At 39.6% G+C, this 23,318-nt stretch overlaps 1 protein-coding gene across 1 annotated transcript in view; it reads right to left on the bottom strand.

Moving 5' to 3' along the window:
* Positions 1-23,318, bottom strand: part of pappa2 (pappalysin 2) — a 78,632-nt gene that overhangs the window by 37,709 nt on the left and 17,605 nt on the right. Inside the window, exons 3-15 of the mRNA XM_041269637.1 lie at positions 20,711-20,859; positions 16,215-16,508; positions 15,571-15,763; positions 15,030-15,151; positions 8,623-8,805; positions 8,097-8,397; positions 4,446-4,574; positions 3,994-4,085; positions 3,340-3,536; positions 2,314-2,433; positions 2,070-2,205; positions 1,685-1,898; positions 491-656 (exon numbers count right to left, since the gene is read on the bottom strand). Of these exons, the coding sequence (XP_041125571.1) occupies positions 491-656; positions 1,685-1,898; positions 2,070-2,205; positions 2,314-2,433; positions 3,340-3,536; positions 3,994-4,085; positions 4,446-4,574; positions 8,097-8,397; positions 8,623-8,805; positions 15,030-15,151; positions 15,571-15,763; positions 16,215-16,508; positions 20,711-20,859 (2,296 nt within the window). The remainder of the gene's footprint in view (positions 1-490; positions 657-1,684; positions 1,899-2,069; positions 2,206-2,313; positions 2,434-3,339; positions 3,537-3,993; positions 4,086-4,445; positions 4,575-8,096; positions 8,398-8,622; positions 8,806-15,029; positions 15,152-15,570; positions 15,764-16,214; positions 16,509-20,710; positions 20,860-23,318) is intronic.

Below are 23,318 nucleotides of genomic sequence, written 5' to 3'. Positions count from 1 at the left end.
AGGTGGAGTGGTGTTGCTAGCGCTAATTGAATACTGTGTAAAAAGGTTAAAAGCATGACTTTCTAGAACATTAGAGGTTTTCTTTGAGCGAACTGTTCTGTAAAAAAATCTCCCTTCAGCTACATAGTCAACAAGGTCTATTCTTCATAATAATAGTTTGGGAGAATAATTGTTTACCTCCTACTTTGCTTATCCAGTGACCATACTGTAAAAATATGAGCTTTCTTTTTTCAATCAAATGTGAAAAACAGTTGTAGAAAGCACATTTGGATAAAAAGAAACCCATTGGCTGAAACAATGTTAGTGGCAGAAAGTAAGAACGTTGATTGCTGCTGTTTGTGTGAAATAAGTTACCTTCACTAGCAAAAAATACCCTGTACTTTATTTGCAACCAACTTTATACTTGCCAGTTTACAAACTGGTTCAGTCATTGGATAGGAATCTGTCAGCATCTTACAGGTCAGTAAGGCAAGTAAATAAAAAAAATCACCTGGCTAGGATGTAGATTAATGCCGCCAACCATTTTCAGCGTGAGCCCTTGATTACAGGTTATGGTGCACTTCAGGTGCTGAGCCTCCTCGTGGGAGCAGTTTACTGAGGCTTGTTGGATCTGCGGGGAGCTACACTTAGCAGCACTGCAGGACTTCCGCACACAACTGCGCAAAACAGAGGGCAGTGCGTTACAAAGCAGTCCTTCTATTGTATGGAACTGATTTAGCCATTCAGATTATCCATATCCATCAGTAGTACTAAAAATACACTTCATTTAAAAAATGTGTGAATATCAATTTTTTATTATTATTTTTTTTTAACAGGAACACATTTTAATAATTGTATTACTATGTTGTTATTTTTGTGTTATAACAGAATTCGCTACAGTGCCCCAAGATGGAAGTACAGCATTAAATATGACAGTAGAGTATATGTGCTCTTTACTGTACTACTACTGATAACTATCAGTCAGTCAGTAATATCCAGATCGCTTCACAGTATTTTTCAGACACTTTCCTAGCAGGGTTAAACAATAGAAAAATGCTGGGCAGACACTTTTCACACTGAAATATTTAACGTAAGTGCAGACAGTTATGTTAAAAAATCTATGAAGACAATTTATTATTATTATTATTATTATTATTATTATTATTATTATTATTATTATTATTATTATTATTATTATTATTTTAAATAAAAGAGTAAACTATGGGATAGCAGGCCAGATTTTCATTCTGTTTGTGTAAACAAATTGAACATTTGTCCTCAAAAGTTTCTTAACAACTTGAAAAAATGTAGTGGTTAAATGTACTGGTGAACCAGAAGAAACGTTTTACATACTGTGACTGTAGACAAGCTTACAGCTACTCTATACCTGTTGTAGTCTAGTTACCCAGAACCCAGGCAAGCATTCAAAGGGTGACTAGGTGGAATCGTACCAAGTTGTAAAGTCTTTTCTACTTGCCATTTTTGTTGTTGAGATTCACTTTCTTTTCCTTGTTTTTTTTTTTTTATTTTATTTTACATCAAAGGGGTTATTCTCACACAAGTTCAAATAATGTGATTTACAAGTATGTTAGTATGTTAGGACAAACAGAAGAAGCACGAAATTGAAACTTAACCACAAGAATGGCAGGACATTGCATCTTGCTTGCCAAGTAACTCTTCTGGAAAATAGGATATGAGTAAGTACATCTGTTTTTGCTGACTGAAGACCCCACCCTCAGCGCACCCGTTCAGGGCAAGGGCACTAAAATGGGAAGAGGTGCGCAGTGCAATGCCAGAGACAGCCACCAACGGAGATGAGAAGTTCAGGAGGACTGAGGCAGTCCGGAAAAATGGGAGACTCAGGTTGTGGGTCATGTTGATGACAAGTGGGTTCCGCTGGCAAGACAGCTGGTATGAACCTACAAATCAAAGGGTGATAAAAGTAAAAGGAACACTTTTGCAACAACAATTTCTACACACTGAATTCCATATTGTTGTAAATGTGTATCAACAGTAGCCGAGTACAACAAATGTTGTATACTGGTGGGTGATGGTTGCAAGACTCAAACACTAAACGTTACATGCTGTACCTTGAGTATGGTTTTTCCCATTTGTATCGCTGAGTTGGATCACCACTGTTTTCCTTCTCTGATCTCCAAGCATAGAACCATCTGAAGCCAAGTAGATAATAACTGAAGTTGCCACTGCAGGGTGGGCAAAATACACCTAGACGCAAAGGAATGGAAATGTGATTTGAAAAATCTTAACAAATAGAGCCTTAGTCCTGGCAAGAGTGAATAAAGTGTAAACACAATATACTTATTTAAACCATACCTTCAGCCACACCGTCTCCACTTGGTCAGAGTCAGAGTGTCCCTCAGAGTCGGCAGTGCAAGGAAACCAGGCGTATTGTGACAAACCACCGTTCCAATCCAGAAATTTGGACTTGCACACCTGAAAAATGATGTATTGCAAAACAGACTGGCCTGAACTTTCTTGCGTGGCACCTTTCACATGGAGCCCACAGTTAAAAACAGTTGTTCCAAGGTAATACATACTTGAAGTGCTTTCAAGTAAATCTTTTAAAAACCTCTTCTACCTTTAACTATGCTTTTTCAATGCAGTGTGCTTGTGGCAAGAAGATATGTATTCCAGAAACCTGGAAACTATTATTGTCAGATTAAAATATTAAGGTGGCAGATATTTAAAACACATATTTCAATCTGAAGCATTTTTATATTTTTGAGCCTTAGGTGATATTGTCTACCATAGATTTACCAGTAGGTTTCTTTCATAAAACCAATAATAGTAATGATAAGTTTCTCTTAATCAAGTCTAATCGGTTACTATTTGGCACCAGTTATTCAGTTACAACTTTCAAAAATGCAAGCCCCCTTTCGTGAAGTGATATAACGAATGGACTGAAAAGTTTATTTTACTGTACAAAAAAATCTAAGCATCTTCTGTTGCACAGTAATGTGACAGATCCTTTTAACAGTCGTGCTTGTCATGTATGTGGCCAGATGTGGCACAGTCATATTTGATGTAGAATACAATTGTGTACCACATGTGAAGTTAGTATGTCAAAGTTTGCTCTCATTTGGAAACCAAAATGTCACATTCCAAAGAAGTACGTATCTGAAATGGCTTATGAGATAGCAGTTGTTTAAAAACACAAATCCTTCTTTGTGAATAAGCCAACGAATAATAAATATGTGGACAAGTAAACCATACGAGGCTGTAGCAGAAAAACCAAACCTAAACCCAGCAACTCTTATGGATGTTGCTTTCAAAGGTTTAGTGCACAATTACTGACTTTTATAAAAACTAATACAGTACCCATGCTCCACTTTGCAGTACCTGGTTGAGTGAGGGTTCTCCTTTCACTGCTAGCACAGGGCACTTGGTGTCGTCCTGATGGGAGGCAAAGGCCTTGGCTGCCCACTGATCTGTGAAGCCCTGTGGGGTGAAGACTCCACAGTCCTGCACACTGGAGCCCCTCTCAAACTCCTCACACAGACCATCACCATCAAACACATAGCACTGGCTGGGCTCTCCTATTAGGAAAACAGGTTATACTGATTTGTATATGATCTGAACCTCTCTTCCATTAATCAGCAGAAATGCAATATGTTATTTCATGAAAATGAGGTCCATATGAGGGGGAGAAAGAAATCCAGCTTCCATTTGTAAAGCAGATTTTTCAGAATTTAATTGTCATTAATGAAATATTTTGGACTCTTAAATGTAGCTGTTTGTAGCTGTGTTGTGTAACTGTTATCTGTGGACTACACAACATTAGAATAGAACCGCTTTTTGGTGTGAATAGTATAATCACATTCCACACCACAAATGCAGAGTCTGATTTATAAAAGTTTGCAATAACAATGTGCTAAACTTTTTGCAACATTTAAAAAATTGTTGGCAAGGCATGAAACCATTTTAACATGTTACTAATTTTGTTTACAACTTACTACATAACATTGTGTTTGTCTAATCTTGACAGTCACTTACCTTCACAGTTGAATCCTGCCTCTTTGTAACATTTTTTAGAACAACCATCCCCATCAAGCAGATTGCCATCATCACATTCTTCTCCCTGCATTCTACATGGAATAAGGGGAGACCGGTTGTAGTTAGCTCAGCTTGAATAGCCATGGATTTGCACATTTTGTAACCCAGATGTTGGTTATTTGTTAACTTCACCTATCATGTTAGTAGGTAATAGAGGTTTGAAAACAACAAAGCAACTACAATATTTGTCCACCGGGTGGCAGCAAGTGCTAATTGAAAATCCATTAGACAGATAAATATTAAAACACAATTTAGACACCAGTTCTTACATTATTATTATTATTATTATTATTATTATTATTATTATTATTATTATTATTATTATTATTATTATTATTTAATCTGTATCCATTTTTTTTTTCTGAACAGAGAGAAATGAGTGTTTTTCTTACCGTTGCACTTGCCCATCTCCACAGTAGGGGGCGCCATGGACATAGGACAAGACTGGAGAGGGCACACTCAGAGCCTGTTCTGCTTCAACCTGAACCTTGTACCTGTACACCTGCCCTGGGGTCACATCCCTGAAACACGCATAGGACAGGCAGGCTTGTCAGTATTTTATCCGACACTTTCTATAACTTTTAACACTAAGCAGTAGAAAGAAAAGTAAGCACAGTGCAATAAACGTGTTACAAGTGACTCCATATACACAAGCATAAATCATATTTAAGGCAAAAAATTATTAGTGTGTTTTTATTAAATAACCTTACACCAATAAAGTAGTCCCATGCATAACTTTGAACTACACACTAAGATAAAATGAGTAAATTAATTGAATTGAAACATGTAAAAGAAAGTACATCATTTTTTTTTGATAGTGTGCACATTGCCATTGAAAAAATACACCAGGGGGCGGAGTTGAGATGGCATTGAATTGTTTTTTTTCTTCCTGTCAGTGCAGACTCACTGAGCAGAACAGACGTAAGGAATAAAAATAAATTCAGCGACGTCTCGGATTTCAGTAATTAGTTCAAGATCTGTGTCAGAGAAGGGTGGATAATGTGTCTTCTTTGTGTTTTTCTTTAGCGTTTACAAACCACTAAAAATACATAATTTTATTGACAAAGTCAGGGTGAGTGTGCATAAAGACAGGAATTTTTATTTATTTATTTAACTTTTTTTTTTTTTTCTGTTTTGCTATCTTCCAGTTCATTTGATTGTTCGTCATGCCTACTTACTACTTTTTTTTTGCATGTAATTGGCCACTCAGCTCATAGTTACAGCTGTACATCTGTAAGTGAGTGTAAGCAAGATGGTTACCGATACTTAATTTAAATTTTGTGAGGCAACGCAGTGATTTAGAATATGTGACAAGGCTCCAACTGTACGTATTCATCCAATATACAGACAGCTGGAACCTTGCTCAACCAATCACATCACTTGTTTCACGTTCCATTACGAGCGTATATATACACTGAAGAAAAATATAAATGCAACATGTTTCATGAGCTGAAATAAAAGATCCCAGAAATTTTCCATACGCACAACAAGCTTATTTCTCTCAAATTGTGTGCACAAATTTGTTTACATCCCTGTTAGTGAGCATTTCTCCTTTGCCAAGATAATCCATCCACCTGACAGGTGTGGCATATCAAGAAGCTGATTAAACAGCATGATCGTTACAAAGGTGCACCTTGTGCTGGGGACAATAAAAGGCCACTTTTAAAATGTGCAGTTTTGTCACACAACACAATGCCACAGATGGCTCAAGTTTTGAGGGAATTGGCATGCTGACTGCAGGAAAGTCAACCAGAGCTGTTGCCAGAGAACTGAATGTTCATTTCTTTACCATAAGCCGCCTCCAACGTCATTCTAGAGAATTTGGCAGTACGTCCAACCTGCCTCACAACCGCAGACCACGTGTAACCACGCCAGCCCAGGACCTCCACATCCGCTTCTGCACCTGCGGGATCGTTTGAGACCAGCCACTCGGACAGCTTATGAATCCCGGTTTCAACTGTACCGGGCTGATGTCAACGCTGTGAACAGAGTGCCCCATGGTGGCGGTGGGGTTATGGTATGGGCAGGCATAAGCTACGGACAACGAACACAATTGCATTTTATTGATGGCAATTTGAATGCACAGAGATACTGTGACGAGATCCTGAGGCCCACTGTCGTGCCGTTCATCTGCTGCCATCACCTCATGTTTCAGCATGATAACACGGACATGTCGCACCCATCTGTACACAATGTTTGGGATGCTCTGGATCGATGTGTACGACAGTGTTTTCCAGTTCCCGACAATAATCAGCAACTTCGCACAGCCATTGAAGTAGTAGGAGTGGGAAAACATTCCACAGGCCAAAATCAACAGCCTGATCAACTCTATGCAAAGGAAAAGTGTCGTGCTGCATGAGGCGGTGGTCACACCAGTTTTCTGATCCACGCCCCTACCTTTTTTTTTAAGGTATCTGTGACCAACAGATGCATATCTGTATTCCCAGTCATGTGAAATCCATAGATTACGGCCTAATGAATTTATTTCAATTGACTAATTTCTTTATATGAACTGTAACTTTGTAAAATCTTTGAAATTGTTACATGTTGCATTTTTGTTTTTTTTTGTTATAGTATATATATATATATATATATATATATATATATATATATATATATATATATATATATATATATATATATATAAAGAGAGAGAGAGAGAGAGAGAGAGAGAGAGAGAGAGAGAGAGAGAGAGAGAAAGAATAACAGATGGGCTTCAATGAGTTACAGGAAAATAATTTAATCTATGATTTCTGTGATGTCATATATTATGAGACCACAGGTCGAGTCGCAGAAACCCGAGATGGAATTGTTTTCCTATAATTCATGGAAGAGGCCAATCTATTTTTTATAATAATTGGATACCCTTGTGATGCTAATATTAAAAGGTAGTGTTTCAGTGCTGTACAGACTTTCTATGTTGTTATCCGTTTCACTGTGATAGAAATGTACCAGCTGTACCCTTTTTGTTGATCATTAATGAACATTTCTGTACTGAGGGTGTTGTCGAGTGATTTAAAACTAGACATTTTGTGTTTGAATTGAAAGTGATGGTCTCGAGGCGTCGAATGGGTCAAAGTTCAAGTATATTTTCCTCTAGAGGAATTATCACGTCACTACTGTGGTATTATGCCTTTTTTTTGTTAGAATTGCTTAGGATGCAAATATAGCCTTCATATATATATATATATATATATATATATATATATATATATATATATATATATATATATATATATATATATATAGCAGTAGCGATATATAGTATATCAGTAGCGATATATATATATAGTAGCGATCTCAGTTCCCGCAAGCAGGCGCATCCACATACAGGCGGAGAGCATGCGCGAGTACTAAAAGATCCAGTACTAATAGGTCGAAAGCAATGCTCATGCTTAGTATAGTAATGTTTGATCTCAGGTCAAGGTAATAAAGACTTTATATTTTAAATGCAAATTCCAATCTCTGTTACAGTAATAATAAATAATATGTCTTAAGGAAAAGCTCAGGTTGTCCGTCAATGTTTTAAGTTAAAGCTGCAACCAATAACTCTTAAGTGGCTACCAAGGAGTGCCTGCACCTGCTGCCTGGTAGTATGCCGAGCCATTAAGTGAAAGACAGGGACTCTGGGTGTAGTCAATGTGTCTTGCACTTGTCCTGTGCACTGTAGTGTAATTCTGTGGTCTGGCATCCAGTGGAAGTGATAAACACCAGCTCCTGTGGCCAACTTTTTGGTGTAAAGTTTAGCAACCGCAATATAAGTGGTATGTACCAATTGGATTTCAGATGGCAAACCTTTTAGCTCGTATGTACATACCCCCCTCTGGAGACGTGTTTTGTCCAGAGATTTAATGAAAGAATATTCATTCTTTTTTTTGTACTTTACAACAACAAACAAGCTCTTTAGTATTTTTTTTTTTTTTTTTTTTAAACTCAAGTTGGCTTAAAAGTATTGGTTTTGTGTTTGGTTATACTGTACATAAATTGGAAAGCTGAGCCACTGATCTTTACTCACTCATGCAATGAAAGATCCAATGACTTACTTATCTGTAAATGTTCGCTCTGTTTGTGTCACTGGCCCTTGAGGAAAAGATGGCTCTCTCAGTAATCGGTAGCGGAGTGGCCAGCAGCTGGAGCAGATAGGGTCCCGGGACCGAGAGCTCAGGAGGACAGCGTCGATCTCCATCTTCTCATCCAAGGTGTAGATCTTCACACCAGTCACCTTCTTTCGGGTGTTGATGCGTAGAGTGAGCGGCACGTCACAGAATGTGTGCAGGGGACCCAGCTCGTGGGGTTCCCCATCGTCAGTGAGAACCTCAATGTTCGAGATGGCACTAGAGGAGTCTGTGGACAGGTCACAGGCATAAAATATATATATTACATTGCATAAGCCTGAAATGGTGTGAAAAAAATGGTTCAGTTTATATTGTTACTTCAGATAGTACCGTTAAGCATGTAAAACACATCCTGGTCATCCTAGAATCTTGTTGTCCATTAGCTAATGCCATTTCAAATTTCTTTGTTTCTTTATTTATAGCTACACTGAAAACAAAGAACATGCAAAATCACCTGTGGAGATATAGGTGGTCCACACTGAGAGGCTCTCTGCAATGACAGGGTGGAGAAAATTGAGCTCTAGAGCACAGCCTTGAGGTTGAGGACAGGGCACGGTCATGTTGGCATCATAGAGGTGCAGTTCCGGGCTCCAGGCTTGAAGGCTGGGCTCGCAAGGTTCGTCAACATCAGGTGGGCCTGTGTGGACAAGAATAAAATAACGCAAAGCTTGAGTTTCATTTAGCCTTTTGTCTGTGTAAGTGGGATTTGAAACTCAAACTCTGAGGAGCTCATGACAACATTATGAGAGACAAATATTTTAACTGTTTGAACTAAGCATAACAAAAGAGCAAAAACCAAAACCAATTACCAAATGAACAATCAATTGAATCTCGTTATCGAACAAGTATCTATTAGGAAGAAATGTTTTAAGTGGCATAAACAACTTAAAACTTGAAACAGTGAATTTTTTTTTTTAAAGATTCAACACTTGTCATTGTTTATCCCTTACTTAGGCTTATTGTTTTCAATATATATTTATCTGTGCCATCTGGACACCTCTCACATGTCACATGCTTGATGTCATGCAAATCGCTTGCTGCAAGACCAACTGTATTAATATTGTATATTAAATAAACTTGTCATTCCCATTGACTGCAATCGGTCAGCTTAAATCAGGTAACTTATTGAGGACAATTTCTCTTTTAAGTTAAGTCCAAGATGGCACAGGCAAACAGCCACTTGTGAAAGGGTGGCTTGCAGTGGTGACATCAGACCAGAATAGAAACCAAAACACGGAATTGCGGTGAACCTGAGGCGCTATGACGCTCAATAATTTATTAAATAATAAAACAAAAGACTTGAAAAAACAAAATACACAAAACAAAAGGGCACAAGGGCCAAACAGACAGACACTAACAAGTAGTATGCTGGCTGCGAAACCAGCATACGTAGCAATTGTTTCTCTTTTTTGTAAACTTAGGCCTCTCCTCTGACATTCTCCACCTGAGCGCAGAAAGCTGCAGCTTTTTATAGAGGTGACCATCTCCCGATCAGTAACAATTAATCAATGAATTAACTCGGGAGATGTTCACCTTCTGCACAAGGTTTTTATGAATGGGGATTTTAACCCCATTCATGTGATTATTCACACAACAAATAATTATATCGGACGGCTTTCGTTCATCCGCACAGAACACACACACACACACACACACATACTATATATACGTAGATATATATATATATATATATATATATATATATATATATATATATATATATATATATATATGGGACACTCTACCACATATGCCCCTCCTTGTGCGCAGCACACATGGCCTCAAAAGGCCCCTTAGTCCCCAAAGTCCTGGTTCACAGTCCCGGCCCAAGAACAGGGGCAGCAATGGGCCAAGGGCGGCGGCCCACCCCAACAACTGTCGCAGCCAGGCCGACCGTACACAGGCCGGCTCCTCCGGCCGAAGCAATCCTGGCCACCGCCCGGCTGTCTGGGAGGTGGTCTCTTGACCCTTCTCTGTAGCTGGCAGCTCCCCCTTGTGGGGCTCCAGTCACCAAATTCCCTGCAGCAAAACTGCTGCAGGGGCAGGTGGTCTCCTGACCTCTCCCCCTTCTTCATAGCCAGCAGCTCCCCCTTTTTGGGCTCCGTCCACAGTATTTCCAGCAGAAAAGCAGGGCTGACAGCAACCTCAGTCAAAGCGGAGCAAGCAGCGACCCAAGGCGGTGGAGATGGAACCAGCAGGAATTCACCCTTTGTTGGTGGAAACAACGGTCAGGGTTCCTCTCCCTCTGGCACTGGAGATGGTAGTGAAGGTTCCTCTCCCTCTGGCACTGGAGATGGCAGCGATGCTTCCTCTCCCTCTGGCACTGGAGATGGCAGCAATGGCTCCTCTCCCTCTGGCACTGGAGATGGCAGCGATGGCTCCTCTCCCTCTGGCACTGGAGATGGCAGTGATGGCTCCTCTCCCTCTGGCACTGGAGATGGCAGCGATGGCTCTTGTACTTTTGGTGCTGGAGATGGCAGCAGCAGGGCCCCTCCCATAACCGCAGCCAGGTAGTTGAGCACCATGGCTATGATGTCTGGGAGGGATGCTGGGTGGTGTTGCTGTTCCCAGGCCTCCTAGCGCTCCCCATTTTGGGCCCACAGGAGGTTGATCACAGCAGGGAGGGCCTCCTCGATATCTCTCTCAGGGTCCGTCAGCCAGTCCCAAATCCCCTCAGAGGAGAGTGGATCAGTTTGCCTCAGAGGATGCAGGTCCTCTCCCACAGGCGCTTGGGACAGACAGAGGCAGAGGCAGCTCCTGCTCCTCTCCTCGTGAGGGTGGTGGTGAAAACAGCAGGTATTCTACCTCTGCTGGTGAAGACTTGGGCTGTGGACCTGAAGACTTCCCTTTCTTGGGCTGTGGACACTCTGTCTCCTCCCTCTTGGGCTGTGGACAGGTTGTGGACAGACCAGGAACCTCCTCCGGTTCCTGGTCTGGGCAATCTCTTGCCCTTTCCTGCCAAGGAGGGGGTTGGTCGGGTGCTACGTGCCCGATCTCGCCAACGGCAAAGCACCATTCCTCACCTTTCAGGCAGGTGAGGCAGACTTCTAGCGTAGTAGAGATAGCGCAGGACCTGGGACCGGCCCTGTGCTGCTGCTGATGCGCTGCTGCAGCCGCTGCTTCCTCCGTCCACTTCCCATTTTTATTTTTTTCAAACAAACAAAAAACACTCCTTTTCTTTAAAAAAATATCCCAGTATTCATGGTCTGACACTAGGAGGTGCAGTTATCCCACGATGACACCAACTGTGAAAGGGTGGCTTGCAGTGGTAACGTCAGGCCAGAACAGAAACCAAAACATGGAATGGCAGTGCACCTGAGGCGCTACGGCGCTCAGTACTTTATTAAATAATAAAACAAACACAAAGCACCAAACAAAAAGGAACAAGGGTCAAACAAACAGACACTAACAAGTAGTATGCTGGCTACGAAACCAGCATAGGTAGCAAATGTTTATCTCTTTTTTGTAAAGTTAGGTCTCTCCTCTGACACTCTCCGCCTGAGTACAGAAAGCTGCAGGCTTTTATAGAGGTGACCACCTCCCAATTAGCAACAATTAATCAATGAATTAACTCGGGAGATGGTCACCTTCTGCACAAGGTATTTATGAATGGGGATTTTAAGTCCATTCATGTGACTATTATTAGATCGGGTTTTCGCCCCTCTCACGCAACAAATGATAATATCGTCCATCTGCACAAAACACAAATATATATATTACAAATAATACTAACCAAAATAATAACAATAATAATACAAATAATAATAAAACAGTGCACACACACACACACACACACACACACACACACACGTGTGTAATATATATATATAAAAAGTACAGTCCCCCGCCCATATATATATATATATATATATATATATTATATATATATATATATATATATATATATATATATATATATATGGGCGGGATACCACACCACCACTGTTTTTTTACTGTTGTCTGTTGACCACATCGAAACAGGAAGGAGCCAGAAGACTGCACTGTGCCTTTAATTCAATAACCCATCCTTTTTTAATATCTCAGTGTTTTGCTGATGTGTCTTCACATGTGCAGATTGAAAAAGAACAAATAGCATAAAGCCAAAGAAAAGTATAAAAATAAATTGGTCGGATAAACAGGCAAGGTCTGACCTCCAGTCAATTAATTATTCTATCAGATGTGACTGTTTTTTGATGGGGGATGCAGCACGATTTGGAAATCAAGCTGTTTCATCCTTCCTGCCCTGAACAAGTTTACCGTAACGCTGCTTGGCTTTTTATGACTTTCCAATCTTGCCCGCTTCGCACAGCGCCAACTCACATTTCAAGAAAAAGAAAACAGCAAACAGTATTCTGGCATTTTAAAAACACATCTCACATTTTGATGGTTTAACACTACAGATGTGCAGAGCCTTCAGATTTGGAATTCCCTGCTATGGGTGAAGCAAAAGAAAACTATCTTGACATATCTTTCCGGACTAGTATAGCAAGATTGTAATCAGTCATAAGGGCCACTGTTATCAGTTTGCTCAAGTATGTCCAGGTCTAAAAGCTGCTAATTATGCGTCCTTTACTCCACTAACATACAATAGAAAAAGCTTTCCAAATCAGTTATTTCATGTAAAATTGCAGATCCATAAATGTGAATATGTCCTACAGTTGAGCTGATAGGATACTAAATCCAAACACATCTGTCTGGATAAATTATGTTAATTATGTCAACTGAACTTCAAAAAAGATTTAAAAATATATAAAAGATGAAGTAGTTAATTATTTGTCTTTATTCTTGTGCATGGATCATTCATTTTATAACATTGTTATTGTTTTATTTTGCTGTTGTTTATATGCTGTGCCATTTGTTTCATTTTTTGCATATGTTTGCTAGTTACAATAAAATCATTGCCATATTTGTCTTACTGGAAGACTCCTAAGTTTGAATGACATAAAGTAAAGAAAAGGGTTTGATGTCCATCAATTACAGGTGCAGCCTACTCCAATATAAAAGCATCCTGATTAAAATAATCAGTTACATCTGTTGCACAAAGAATACAGTTTCAGGAAAATAGGGTATACATTTTTTTTAATGACAGCTGATTCCTGGATCTCAACCAGCATTACCAAACTGCAGAACTATGCAGAGAACCCTTGTTTTTAAGTGGATCAAAGTGAGAGTTAGCTTTTTCTTAAGATATGAAGGCAATTATTCCCTTTATGATTCATTTCTCTATTCATCTTTTCTAGTTACCTTGCACGCACATGGCAGACAGAAGGAGAGTGGACCTCTCTGCTTTATTATAATCATAACTGGATTTATTTATTTATTTTTTTAAATAGCAGGGTCAATTAAAATTGCTTTACACCTTACAGCAGGGAATGGAGATGTTTTTTGATTAAATAAAAATTGTGTTAAGAAAACACTTAACATAGTAAGAGTTACAGAAAAACAATATATACACTGCTGTGCAAAAGTCTTAGACATTTTTCTCTGATGCATTATGAGCATCAACAATTTACTCGAAGCCTCCACTAGTGTTTTCTACTATTATAGCAACCTTGACTTGCATAAAGAAGGAAAAACACTCCGTGAAATAACTCGCATCACTCCATTTTCAAGGTGTGGTATCTCAAGCTAATCAACAAGTACAGAGAAACATCTTCTGTAATTGACAAACCCAGGACTGGAAGACCCAAAAAGCTGTCTAACAAGGATGAGCAATACTTGAAGATAATATCCTTAAGGAATAGAAAGAAGACAAGCGTTAAATTGACAACAGGACAGGCAGAAGGCACAGGTGTCATTGTCCTTCAAATCAACAGTACGGTCACTCTTGAAATCAGGAATTGAAGGATGTGCTGCAGTAAGAATACCTCTGTTAAGAAAGGGGAACAAGACTAAGAGGCTAAAATATGTACAAGAACACAGAAATTGGACTATGGAACAATGGTCAAAGGTGGTTTGACTGTTGATGGATGGGCATCGACACCTGTGCCTTCAGCTAGGTCTGTTGTCAGTTCAACGTTTGTTTGGCTGTGGGCAGATGCTGAAATGACATAACATTCTAAGCTATTCGGCATCTGCCTGCTGCAACTGGGCACTTCGCCAACTGTCCAGGCATTACAGCAATTGCCTGATTTCGGCAACGGTCCATAACATATAAATAAATATATTATATATCTTAAAAAATAAAATAGCCAGAATCTCAGTCTACAATAAATAGATTCAAATCTGTGTGAAAATCAGACTTATTTTTTATACTTCAGTGCAGTAACATACAAATAATCATGTGCCTGTAAATCCATAAAAAAAAAGTAAAGTTATAAAGACATCTTTGCCATTGAGAGAGGATCTCTTGCTTGATGCGGTGTTGGATTTGATCAAACCAGTGCACTTTTCACTTTATGATCAGTCTTGTATTGATCAGTAAAACTTTCACTGACCCATCACTGGCTTGTTCTCACATTTCTTTCTTTAAAATAAAAGAGACATCATATTTTCACTGCATTGCAGGGCATGTCAACATGTTTTGTTTTTTATATACACTGTATATATCATGGGTTATTTTCGGTTGATATTTCCAATGTCTACAAACTGTCATGAAATCGCAGTTTATTCTGACAATGAAAACAGCTTCCGGTACCTACTCCTTTTTTAAACTTGACTGAAGCACTCAAAAGCAGAATATTTGGAAATTTGGAAAAGTGGCTTTCCCACAATAAAGGCTATTTAGGTAATTTTTCAGTTAGTTAACACTGGACCTCTATAGCATGTAAAATACAGGTACATGTTACATTAAAACGTACCAAATTGATTTGTCGATTGGTTTCAATGATTGCAGATAGTCTGAAACACACATGCACTTACCCACAGCCTCTTCGGGTGTCCAGTATCCAGAGGAGTCACAGATCCGGGTTGAAGTTGCAGTGTGTGCATACTGACGAAATGTTCCATCTTCATCACAGTCCCCACATACTGTCCCCTCCTCTCTAGGGGACAAAGTAACAGCCTAAATATATCGGTTATTATAAACCAGTGAGTTCCTATCAGCTGATCAAAATGCCCTATTCACTGTCATTTCATAATCTGGCTTCTTGTGATAAAGAACTGCAAATCAATCACCATATAATTTAAACAAAAAATGAAACATTGTCATTTACCCCACGAAAAAAGGTGTACTGTGTTCATGAACTCTGCTGCAGTTCTCTCACCATAAGTTGTAAGGAGAAGAAGTTACATATTGAGTTTTTAAGGTATAGCCTTTTACACATTATTGTAAGCACTGCATCAATCCCATGGTGACCTTTCCAGATGGATCTATTCTAAAAATTAACACAGTATAGCTACTCTTGTAAAAACCTGCTACTTCATTAAGATTCGCCGAGCTTCAGCAATGAAAGTCCCATACCTCTCATGCAGCGCCCCACTCACAGGAGGCAGCCAATGAATGGACACTGAATCAGCACTTTGCGCAATCACAAAAGGAGAAACAGGGATAGGGGTGGGCTTTTTGCTGTGGACCCATGTCTGGTAAACCAAGTCCAGGTAACAATGCATTCGAGCCACCTGGTTGGGAGTGAAGCTATTGGTACAGTCGTCATCTGTGGAAAAAAAATGGATGGTGTATTTTTCACTAGAATAATATTTTATATTTTACTAGGCTGTTTAAAAACAGAAAGCTATTGTTTAACTGTAATATATTATTTTATACCCTGCATATTTTCGTTTCTCAAGTTTGAATGTTAATCTGTTTAAATATGATGAGACTTCTCATATTTGTTCCTGTCACTTATATAAGTACTGACCAAACTGAAAATTGCTCAGCTTTGGATCACTTATCATACTCCACCTACTAAAGCTACAGTATGTTCCAATTCTTTAATTTGATTAAGGCAAGTAATTTATAATCTGCAGGTGATAAGCCTTCTTCCAGTTTTAGTATTTTAGAGTGCTTTAGTGTTTTAGAGATATGTTCTTAACCTAGTAGTCACCCTACTGTATAGCCTACTGTATAACCTCCCACTCAGAAGTCAGCAATACTGGCTGTGGTACCTGTGTAGCTCATGTAGTTGTCAAAGGGTGTTCCCTGGTAGAGTGTTGTGCCACATGTGTCATTGACAGGGTCTGGGTCACGACAGACTTTGGATTTGGGCGTTGGCGCTGTGTCAGCACAGAGGTCGCCTGTCTCCAGGGAGGGTATGGTCTCCCGACAAGGGTCATCACAGGACTCCCGCTCACTGACCCCTTTGAAGACATGGTAAAGCCCCAGAATGTGTCCCAACTCATGAATCATGGTATTGGTGTGCCCGACAGTCCCAAAATAAGAAGGATTTAACACCATTCCACCTGAAAAAGAGAAAACAAAGCATGATGCATATTAAACTTTAGGGGGTCCCCAAATGGCTCACCTGGTAAAAGCACTGCCACATGGCGTGCACGGTGAGTCATACAACCAGAGAACGCAAGTTCGAATACTGGTTGTGCGAAGCAGCCCGTCTTCGCTGGGGCGGGGGGTGCCGCATTAGCTTCAGTGCTCCCAGGGTTGGGGAGGTGGGACCCATCTTAAACTGTTTCTCCACACCAGAGCCATATATAGAGAGAATTTGGGCCACCTTTGATATTTTAGGTTCGGCGAACGGCATCAGGTGATTGGTCAGTCCCTTTCACGTGACCTAAATTGGCGCAATGTTGTCACCACTTTCTGCAGTACTGTACATTCATTTGCACTGACAGCTAACAAAAACAAACAAAAAATAGTCTTTTGTTCATTATATCATTATAGTGAAAGGTGAGAGTACATTAATGAGATGAGATTGTGAATAAACGTAGAATTTCATGTACCTGTTTAGTATAATACAACATTATTTTCGTTTCGGATGCATAGTTACACAGAGTGCACTTTTTATTAAAGCTGGCTTCACTGTGGGGGTGGTACACCATGCGTACAGATGATGAAAGATTTGGGAGACTAAAGTGAGATGTTTAAATTGGACACCGACCAACAATTCTTTTCTATGTGAGGGAAGTTAATCCTGTATTAATATTATTTCTTAGCAGTTTACTACAGATGCTGATTTGCACTTGCCATCTTAGTTTTAAATAATATAAGGTTTTAATATTAAACATTTTGAAGAAGACTAGTATGAACAAAATCGCTCAAATAAGGCAAAGAAATTAAATTGAAAGCAATATATTCTACTCTGCACTGACTAGGAACTCTCCTGATCAAATAATAACACTGATCAGCTATTCACTAGTCAGATTGGTATCAGGACTAGTGAACAGCTGATCATTATGCAAATTTGATCAAGATGTTATGTATTATCAACTAATACAAGATAAAAAGAAACTTTCAAATATTGATAAAAACACAATATAAAATAAATACTGAAGACGATATTGTGTTTTTTATATTTTATTCTTTAAACACTGTGATGCTGACTACTGGTAAGGAACTAAATCAATTTAGCAAAGGTTTAACCATCAATTTATAGATGATGAATCAGTATTCATCATCAGTAATGTTTTCATTTAATAAAATTAACCCAAGCACACTTTGTCTATGTGATTTTAATAACTTATTACAACATATGAAACATTTCCATACCACAGATTTCCTCATAGATTTACATTGCCGAGAGTGCACGCCCAAACTGGTTTCGTGACAACATGGTGCCTGTGCTGACAGGCTCTGCCCCACACCGCTCTGCGGCGACCCCTACAGGCCAGGTGTTGAGTGAGCTTGGGGGCAGAGATTTGCTGGGTTGGTCTTTTTCCTCCAGAGGCCTGGGTGTAAAAAGACGCCGATTGGCTTATCGGAGGACGCCCACTGAGCCTCGGATCCCTGAGCTGTGTGGGGAATCACCACGGTGAAGGAGAAAAAAAATAATAATAATAATACTTGCGCATTCCAAATTGGGAGAGAATTTAAATAATTGGGAGATTCTAAATAAAAATAAATAAATACATTTAAAATAATCCCATTTAATGAAGATTTTGTTTAAGTACGTAAAAAATTATATTATCCAACAGGCACAAAGAAGCCATCTGACACGTAATCTGGTTTGCTTCAAAGATTTATTTATTTATTTAGTTTTGTAGTTAGCTTTGGGTGTCACGAAACTGAACAAAGCTAAAACTTTATTGAAAAAATATGTAAACCATGGGGCTGGATGACAAAGTAGATTAAAATAAAGGAGCTGTATTTATAAAGCATGAGCGTACTTATAAGTGCATTGCAGTCCTATGCATTTAATGGCATGGCGATACCTCAATTTATATTACAAAAAAGCTGTTTAATAATCCCATGCCACTATGTTAAACAGAAGATGTTATGTAACATATGTACTAAAATCTCACTCCTTCAAAAGCTAGATAACTGAAGGGTGTCCCAGAGTCTTAATTTACATCCCACCCTTTCCACACACATTCTTGTATCAGGCTTGTAAAAATGCTTTAGACTTTTTTTATAAAGTCCCTCAGAACTCATTATTAACAAGTGGAAGTGGATTTACCTTCCCTGGTATGCTTGTAAAAAATTGGGAAATAATGCATAATCCCAAAAAGAAACAAAAATGTTCACAATGTTTCTTTTCTTTTCTTTTTTTTTCTTATTGGAACTCTATAAAGTGGGCTGTAAAACATAGAGCCAAAAACAGCAGTCTTACGCTAAATATCAGCTTGTCTTTCTACTCAAAGCTGGCCGATTCTGAACATCCCATCTGCCCCAATTAAATCTAAAAAAGAATGGTTTGTTTTAAGCATTTACTCCCACTGATCAAGTGTATATATTAATTTTTCGGACAAAATGCACAGGGATATTCCCTTACGAATCTCCATTCAAGGTTGCTTTGCAAAGGAAAAATCTGATCAAACATTAGCTAGAAAAAGATGTTGATGCTAGAAAAATCCAAGCTATGCCACTGCCGACCGTAGATGGTAGTTCCGGAGCACAATTGGCCAAGCGCCGCCCGGGAGGGGTAGGGGTTATGTCGGCTGGGTAGTCCTTGGCTGGCCGTACACCAGCAACCCCTATGGCTGGCCTGGCACCGGCAAGCTGACCTGTATGCAATTCAGAACTGCATGGTCCGCCAATGATGTAAGTTCTGAATATGGCCGCAAGGCGGGCTTGCAGAGCGAAAAAAAAACTGGCAGCTGACGGCGCTCGTTTCAGAGGACGCAAACGCTTGTCTTCATCTCTCCCGAGTTAGTTCAGGGGTTGCAGCAGTGATCCAGGTTGAATAATAATTGCAGAAAACGTATATACTGTACATACTGTATATACTGTACAGTACAATATGGAGCCCTAAAAGGGCATTCATGGGAGACCTGGACTGGAGAGCAGACCTTGATTTAATGAGCATGAAAATAACTCACTAGTTAAAATAATAAAATAAAAGCAGGGGACCTGGCAATCATGCATATATGGCAGCAGGGTAATTCCCATTTGTTCGAGCAAAAGGTCAAAACTGTTGGGAAGGCAGCGTGCCTAGAAGTCTATGCTCCAAGTCTTTGCTTTTGTACATTGAGTTGTAATTCATACTCATTAGGGCACAGAATGACTGAGTGTTGTCAAGGGCACAAGGACAGAAAGCCTCCCTCCTGGTCACGTCAGCAAAGCAGCGGTAAGATTAACAGCAAAACGTGGTAACAATTGTCCAAACTTTCAGTAGAAAACAGACATGCTGCCAGCAGAACCCTCATAGAGCTAGGCTCCAACCATTCAGCATGTTTAACCAGTGGACAAAGCCGGTGATTACAGCTGTTTCTATGTAAACTTACAGAAACACCTACATCATGGCAATCCAGAAAATAAGTCCTTGTTCTTACAGCTCCAGCTGCTCAGAGGTTTTTTTTTTTTTTATTGTTTAACTAAAAGAAACTGTGGAAAAATATGTCTTGCAGTATTCTGCACCATTAGATTGCACGGGACACTTAAAGTAACCAAAGAGCACGTAGCTTGGTTTGTAAAACCTTGCGATGACTTACTGTAACACAAGGCTGAAAAAGTATGGAAAGCCATATCTTTATCTGGTGCAGGCTGGTATGATGACAAGGGACATTATAAAACAATCTCAGTATTTGAGACAATAATTAACCCTGCTGTAAAATTAACATTAACTAGTCATGAAAAAAAAAATGATTGTACTGTGTTTCAATTAATTAATTATATACATTTCCAAAACACACTACTTTTGCTTGCTCCGTGCCTTAATTCATTCTCATCATTCAATCACAGTCATCTAAGCAGGTTTTGTTCTTCCTTGGTACTGTATACCAGAGGTGCGCAAACTTTTTATAAGTCGCCCCCCTTACTTAGCATACATTTTGTTTACACTTGGCAAATCATCATTTAGCTAACATTTCTAACAACTAATTCCATGAAAAAATACATGTAACTTAAATCTTTCTTTTTTTTTTTTTTACATTGGCAATTCTTTGCTCACCACTATTGTATACAGTAATTTTGTTAATCTGTTTTTTTTTTTACTAATATCTATTTTTCAGGCATAAACCAGGTACGTGAAAAAAAAAAGAATGTGTGTTACCCAGGTGACTGAGAGCCTCTTTAGCCCAGGGCCAAGTGGCAGCCCCTGCCAGCTCTTCTCGGACAGAGTTCTTTGCGAAGAACACATTGAGATTCTCAGACCCACTGAGCTGCAATGCCTCCTTCAGCTCCTTCACACTCATGTAGGTTCTGTGGCAGAGAGAAAAAACAGACATCTGTTATCATTGACCATCATTTTCATTATGCCCAAGGTCATCAAAATTCAGCTGACACAACCCTTTAGTAGAGCTCTTGCATCCAAGATGAAATTGAATGAGAGGTTTCAATAAGGTCACTGACCCTAGAGCGAAATTAATGAATGGATGCAAGCTTCTCACTGGGGTTATACTTCATTTCTAACCTTCAATCCAACCGGATGATCTATCTATCAATCTATCTATCTATCTATATATATATATTTATATTTGAGGGCATGGACCGATGGTGGGGATTTAATTTATCGGAAATACTATAAAAACAAGGATTGTACTGCAGAGCTAGAGGAGCATCTCCACAAAGTCATGTCTTGTCAACTGCATCTTAACAACTGGCAATCCTTTAATGATATTATTCTACAGACAACTAATGCAAATTAGGTGGTAAAAGCAAAAGATGGTGAGAGATCTTCAGATGGCGGCAAATTTACTGCTGACGGCTTTCCACGAAAGTGTTTTTGACAGGGAGGCACGTGAGGGGAAATGTTGAACATACTTTGCACTGTTAGCAGGGAACCTAAAATAAAGCCATGGTGAAATTATGTTTAGGGGAAAAGGAGCTCCAGCAACAACTTCCCATGCTTTTCTTTCAACTCCTACAGGAATTAAGACAACAATCAGTCTGAGGTTATTACACCCCCTCTCTACTTGGAGCCATTAGGACATTGTGCTCAAAGTAGACATCTGCTTTTATTTTTCAGAACTATGAGTAGTACAGTGCACACAATTGTCATGCTGAAGCATGTAGCATATAAAGGACCACCTCCACGTTCTGCCTCAAAGTGGCAGGAAGGTGACAATGGGTTCTCAAGACGAAATACAGCGGTGTCCCCTGACTCTGGCAGGTTCAACCATCTGTGAAAGCTTGAGTAACTTGGCCAAAGTGGAAGGGGCACTCCCCAACCCGCCTGGCCAGCATGGTGAGTTGTGACCAACTTCCCCCTATGACCAAACCACAGACAAAAACATGGTGGCTGGGTTGCCGTCGACCAAGACAGTGGTTGGTTAGGCATGAAGGCAGAGGGTGCTAAGAATCATTGGGTTACGATTTTAGGCTGCTATAGAATAATGATCCTGGCCACATACAACTGCAGATCTTTTTCAGGTGAAGCAAGAGTTGGAAGAAGAACTTGAAAGAATTAAGTGCCACATCGTAGGACTAAGTGAGGAATGGCAAAAAGACGAAGGACTACTAGAACTCAAGAGTGGACATCTTCTCTTCTATCGGGGCACTACAGCGGGACGAACAGGAGTAATTGGATTCATTGTCTGCAACAGAATCAAGAATAACATAATAGAGACTGACAGTGCATCAGCGAGGTCCACAAGAATAATAGTGAAAGTTTCAAGGAAGTATGAACTTCAGGTCATCCAAGCATATGCACCAACAACAAGTTATTCAGATGAAGTCGAATATTTTTATGAAGAAGTACAAGAACTACACGAAAATGGGAAGAGCCACTATAAGGTCATCATCTGTGACTTCAACTCCAAAATAGGAGCCCAGCAAGAGGATGAGAATTTGGTCTGCAAATTTGGACATGGCGACAGACTAGTCGAATTTGCAGAGAACAAGAACTTATTCATCATGAACACCTTCTTCCAGAGAGGAATTAAATTTTGATTACATACTCACCAACAAGAAACACACCATACAAGATGTCTCAGTACTAAACAATTTTAAAATCACAGACTTGTAAAATGCAAAATATACCTAAACACAGCACTTGAGAGAGGGAAACTCATGATGACAAAATCCAACACAATCAGTGTAGAAATGCTCCAGAAACAAAGCCTGGTGTTGAAACTGGAATTATTAAGCAAAATAAAGTGCCAAAAGTTTGGAACAACGCATCAGTGATACTTTTACATAAGAAAGGAGATAAAGAAGACCTTAAGAACTACAGACCTAGCTTACTTCCTATACAGTGGCTTGAGAAAGTATTGACCCCCCCTTGGCATTTTTCCTATTTTGTTGCCTTACAACCTGGAATTAAAATTGATTTTTTGGGAGTTTGTATCATTTGATTTACACAACATGCCTACCACTTTGAAGATGCAAAATATTTTTTTATTGTGAAACAAACAAGAAATAAGACAAAAAAACAGAAAACTTGAGCATGCATAAGTATTCACCCCCCCCCCCCCCCCCCCCCCCCCCCCCCCCCCCCCCTAGGTCAATACTTTGTAGAGCCACCTTTTGCAGCAATTACAGCTGCAAGTCTCTTGGGGTATGTATCTATAAGCTTGGCACATCTAGCCACTGGGATTTTTGCCCATTCTTCAAGGCAAAACTGCTCCAGCTCCTTCAAGTTGGATGGGTTCCGCTGGTGTACAGCAATCTTTAAGTCATACCACAGATTCTCAATTGGATTGAGGTCTGGGCTTTGACTA

This window comes from Polyodon spathula, chromosome 14 (assembly GCF_017654505.1).
Source record: "Polyodon spathula isolate WHYD16114869_AA chromosome 14, ASM1765450v1, whole genome shotgun sequence".
Taxonomy (NCBI): Eukaryota; Metazoa; Chordata; class Actinopteri; order Acipenseriformes; family Polyodontidae; genus Polyodon; species Polyodon spathula.
The sequence above is the reverse complement of the archived record's forward strand: the minus strand, read 5'-3'. Positions and strand labels throughout refer to the sequence as shown.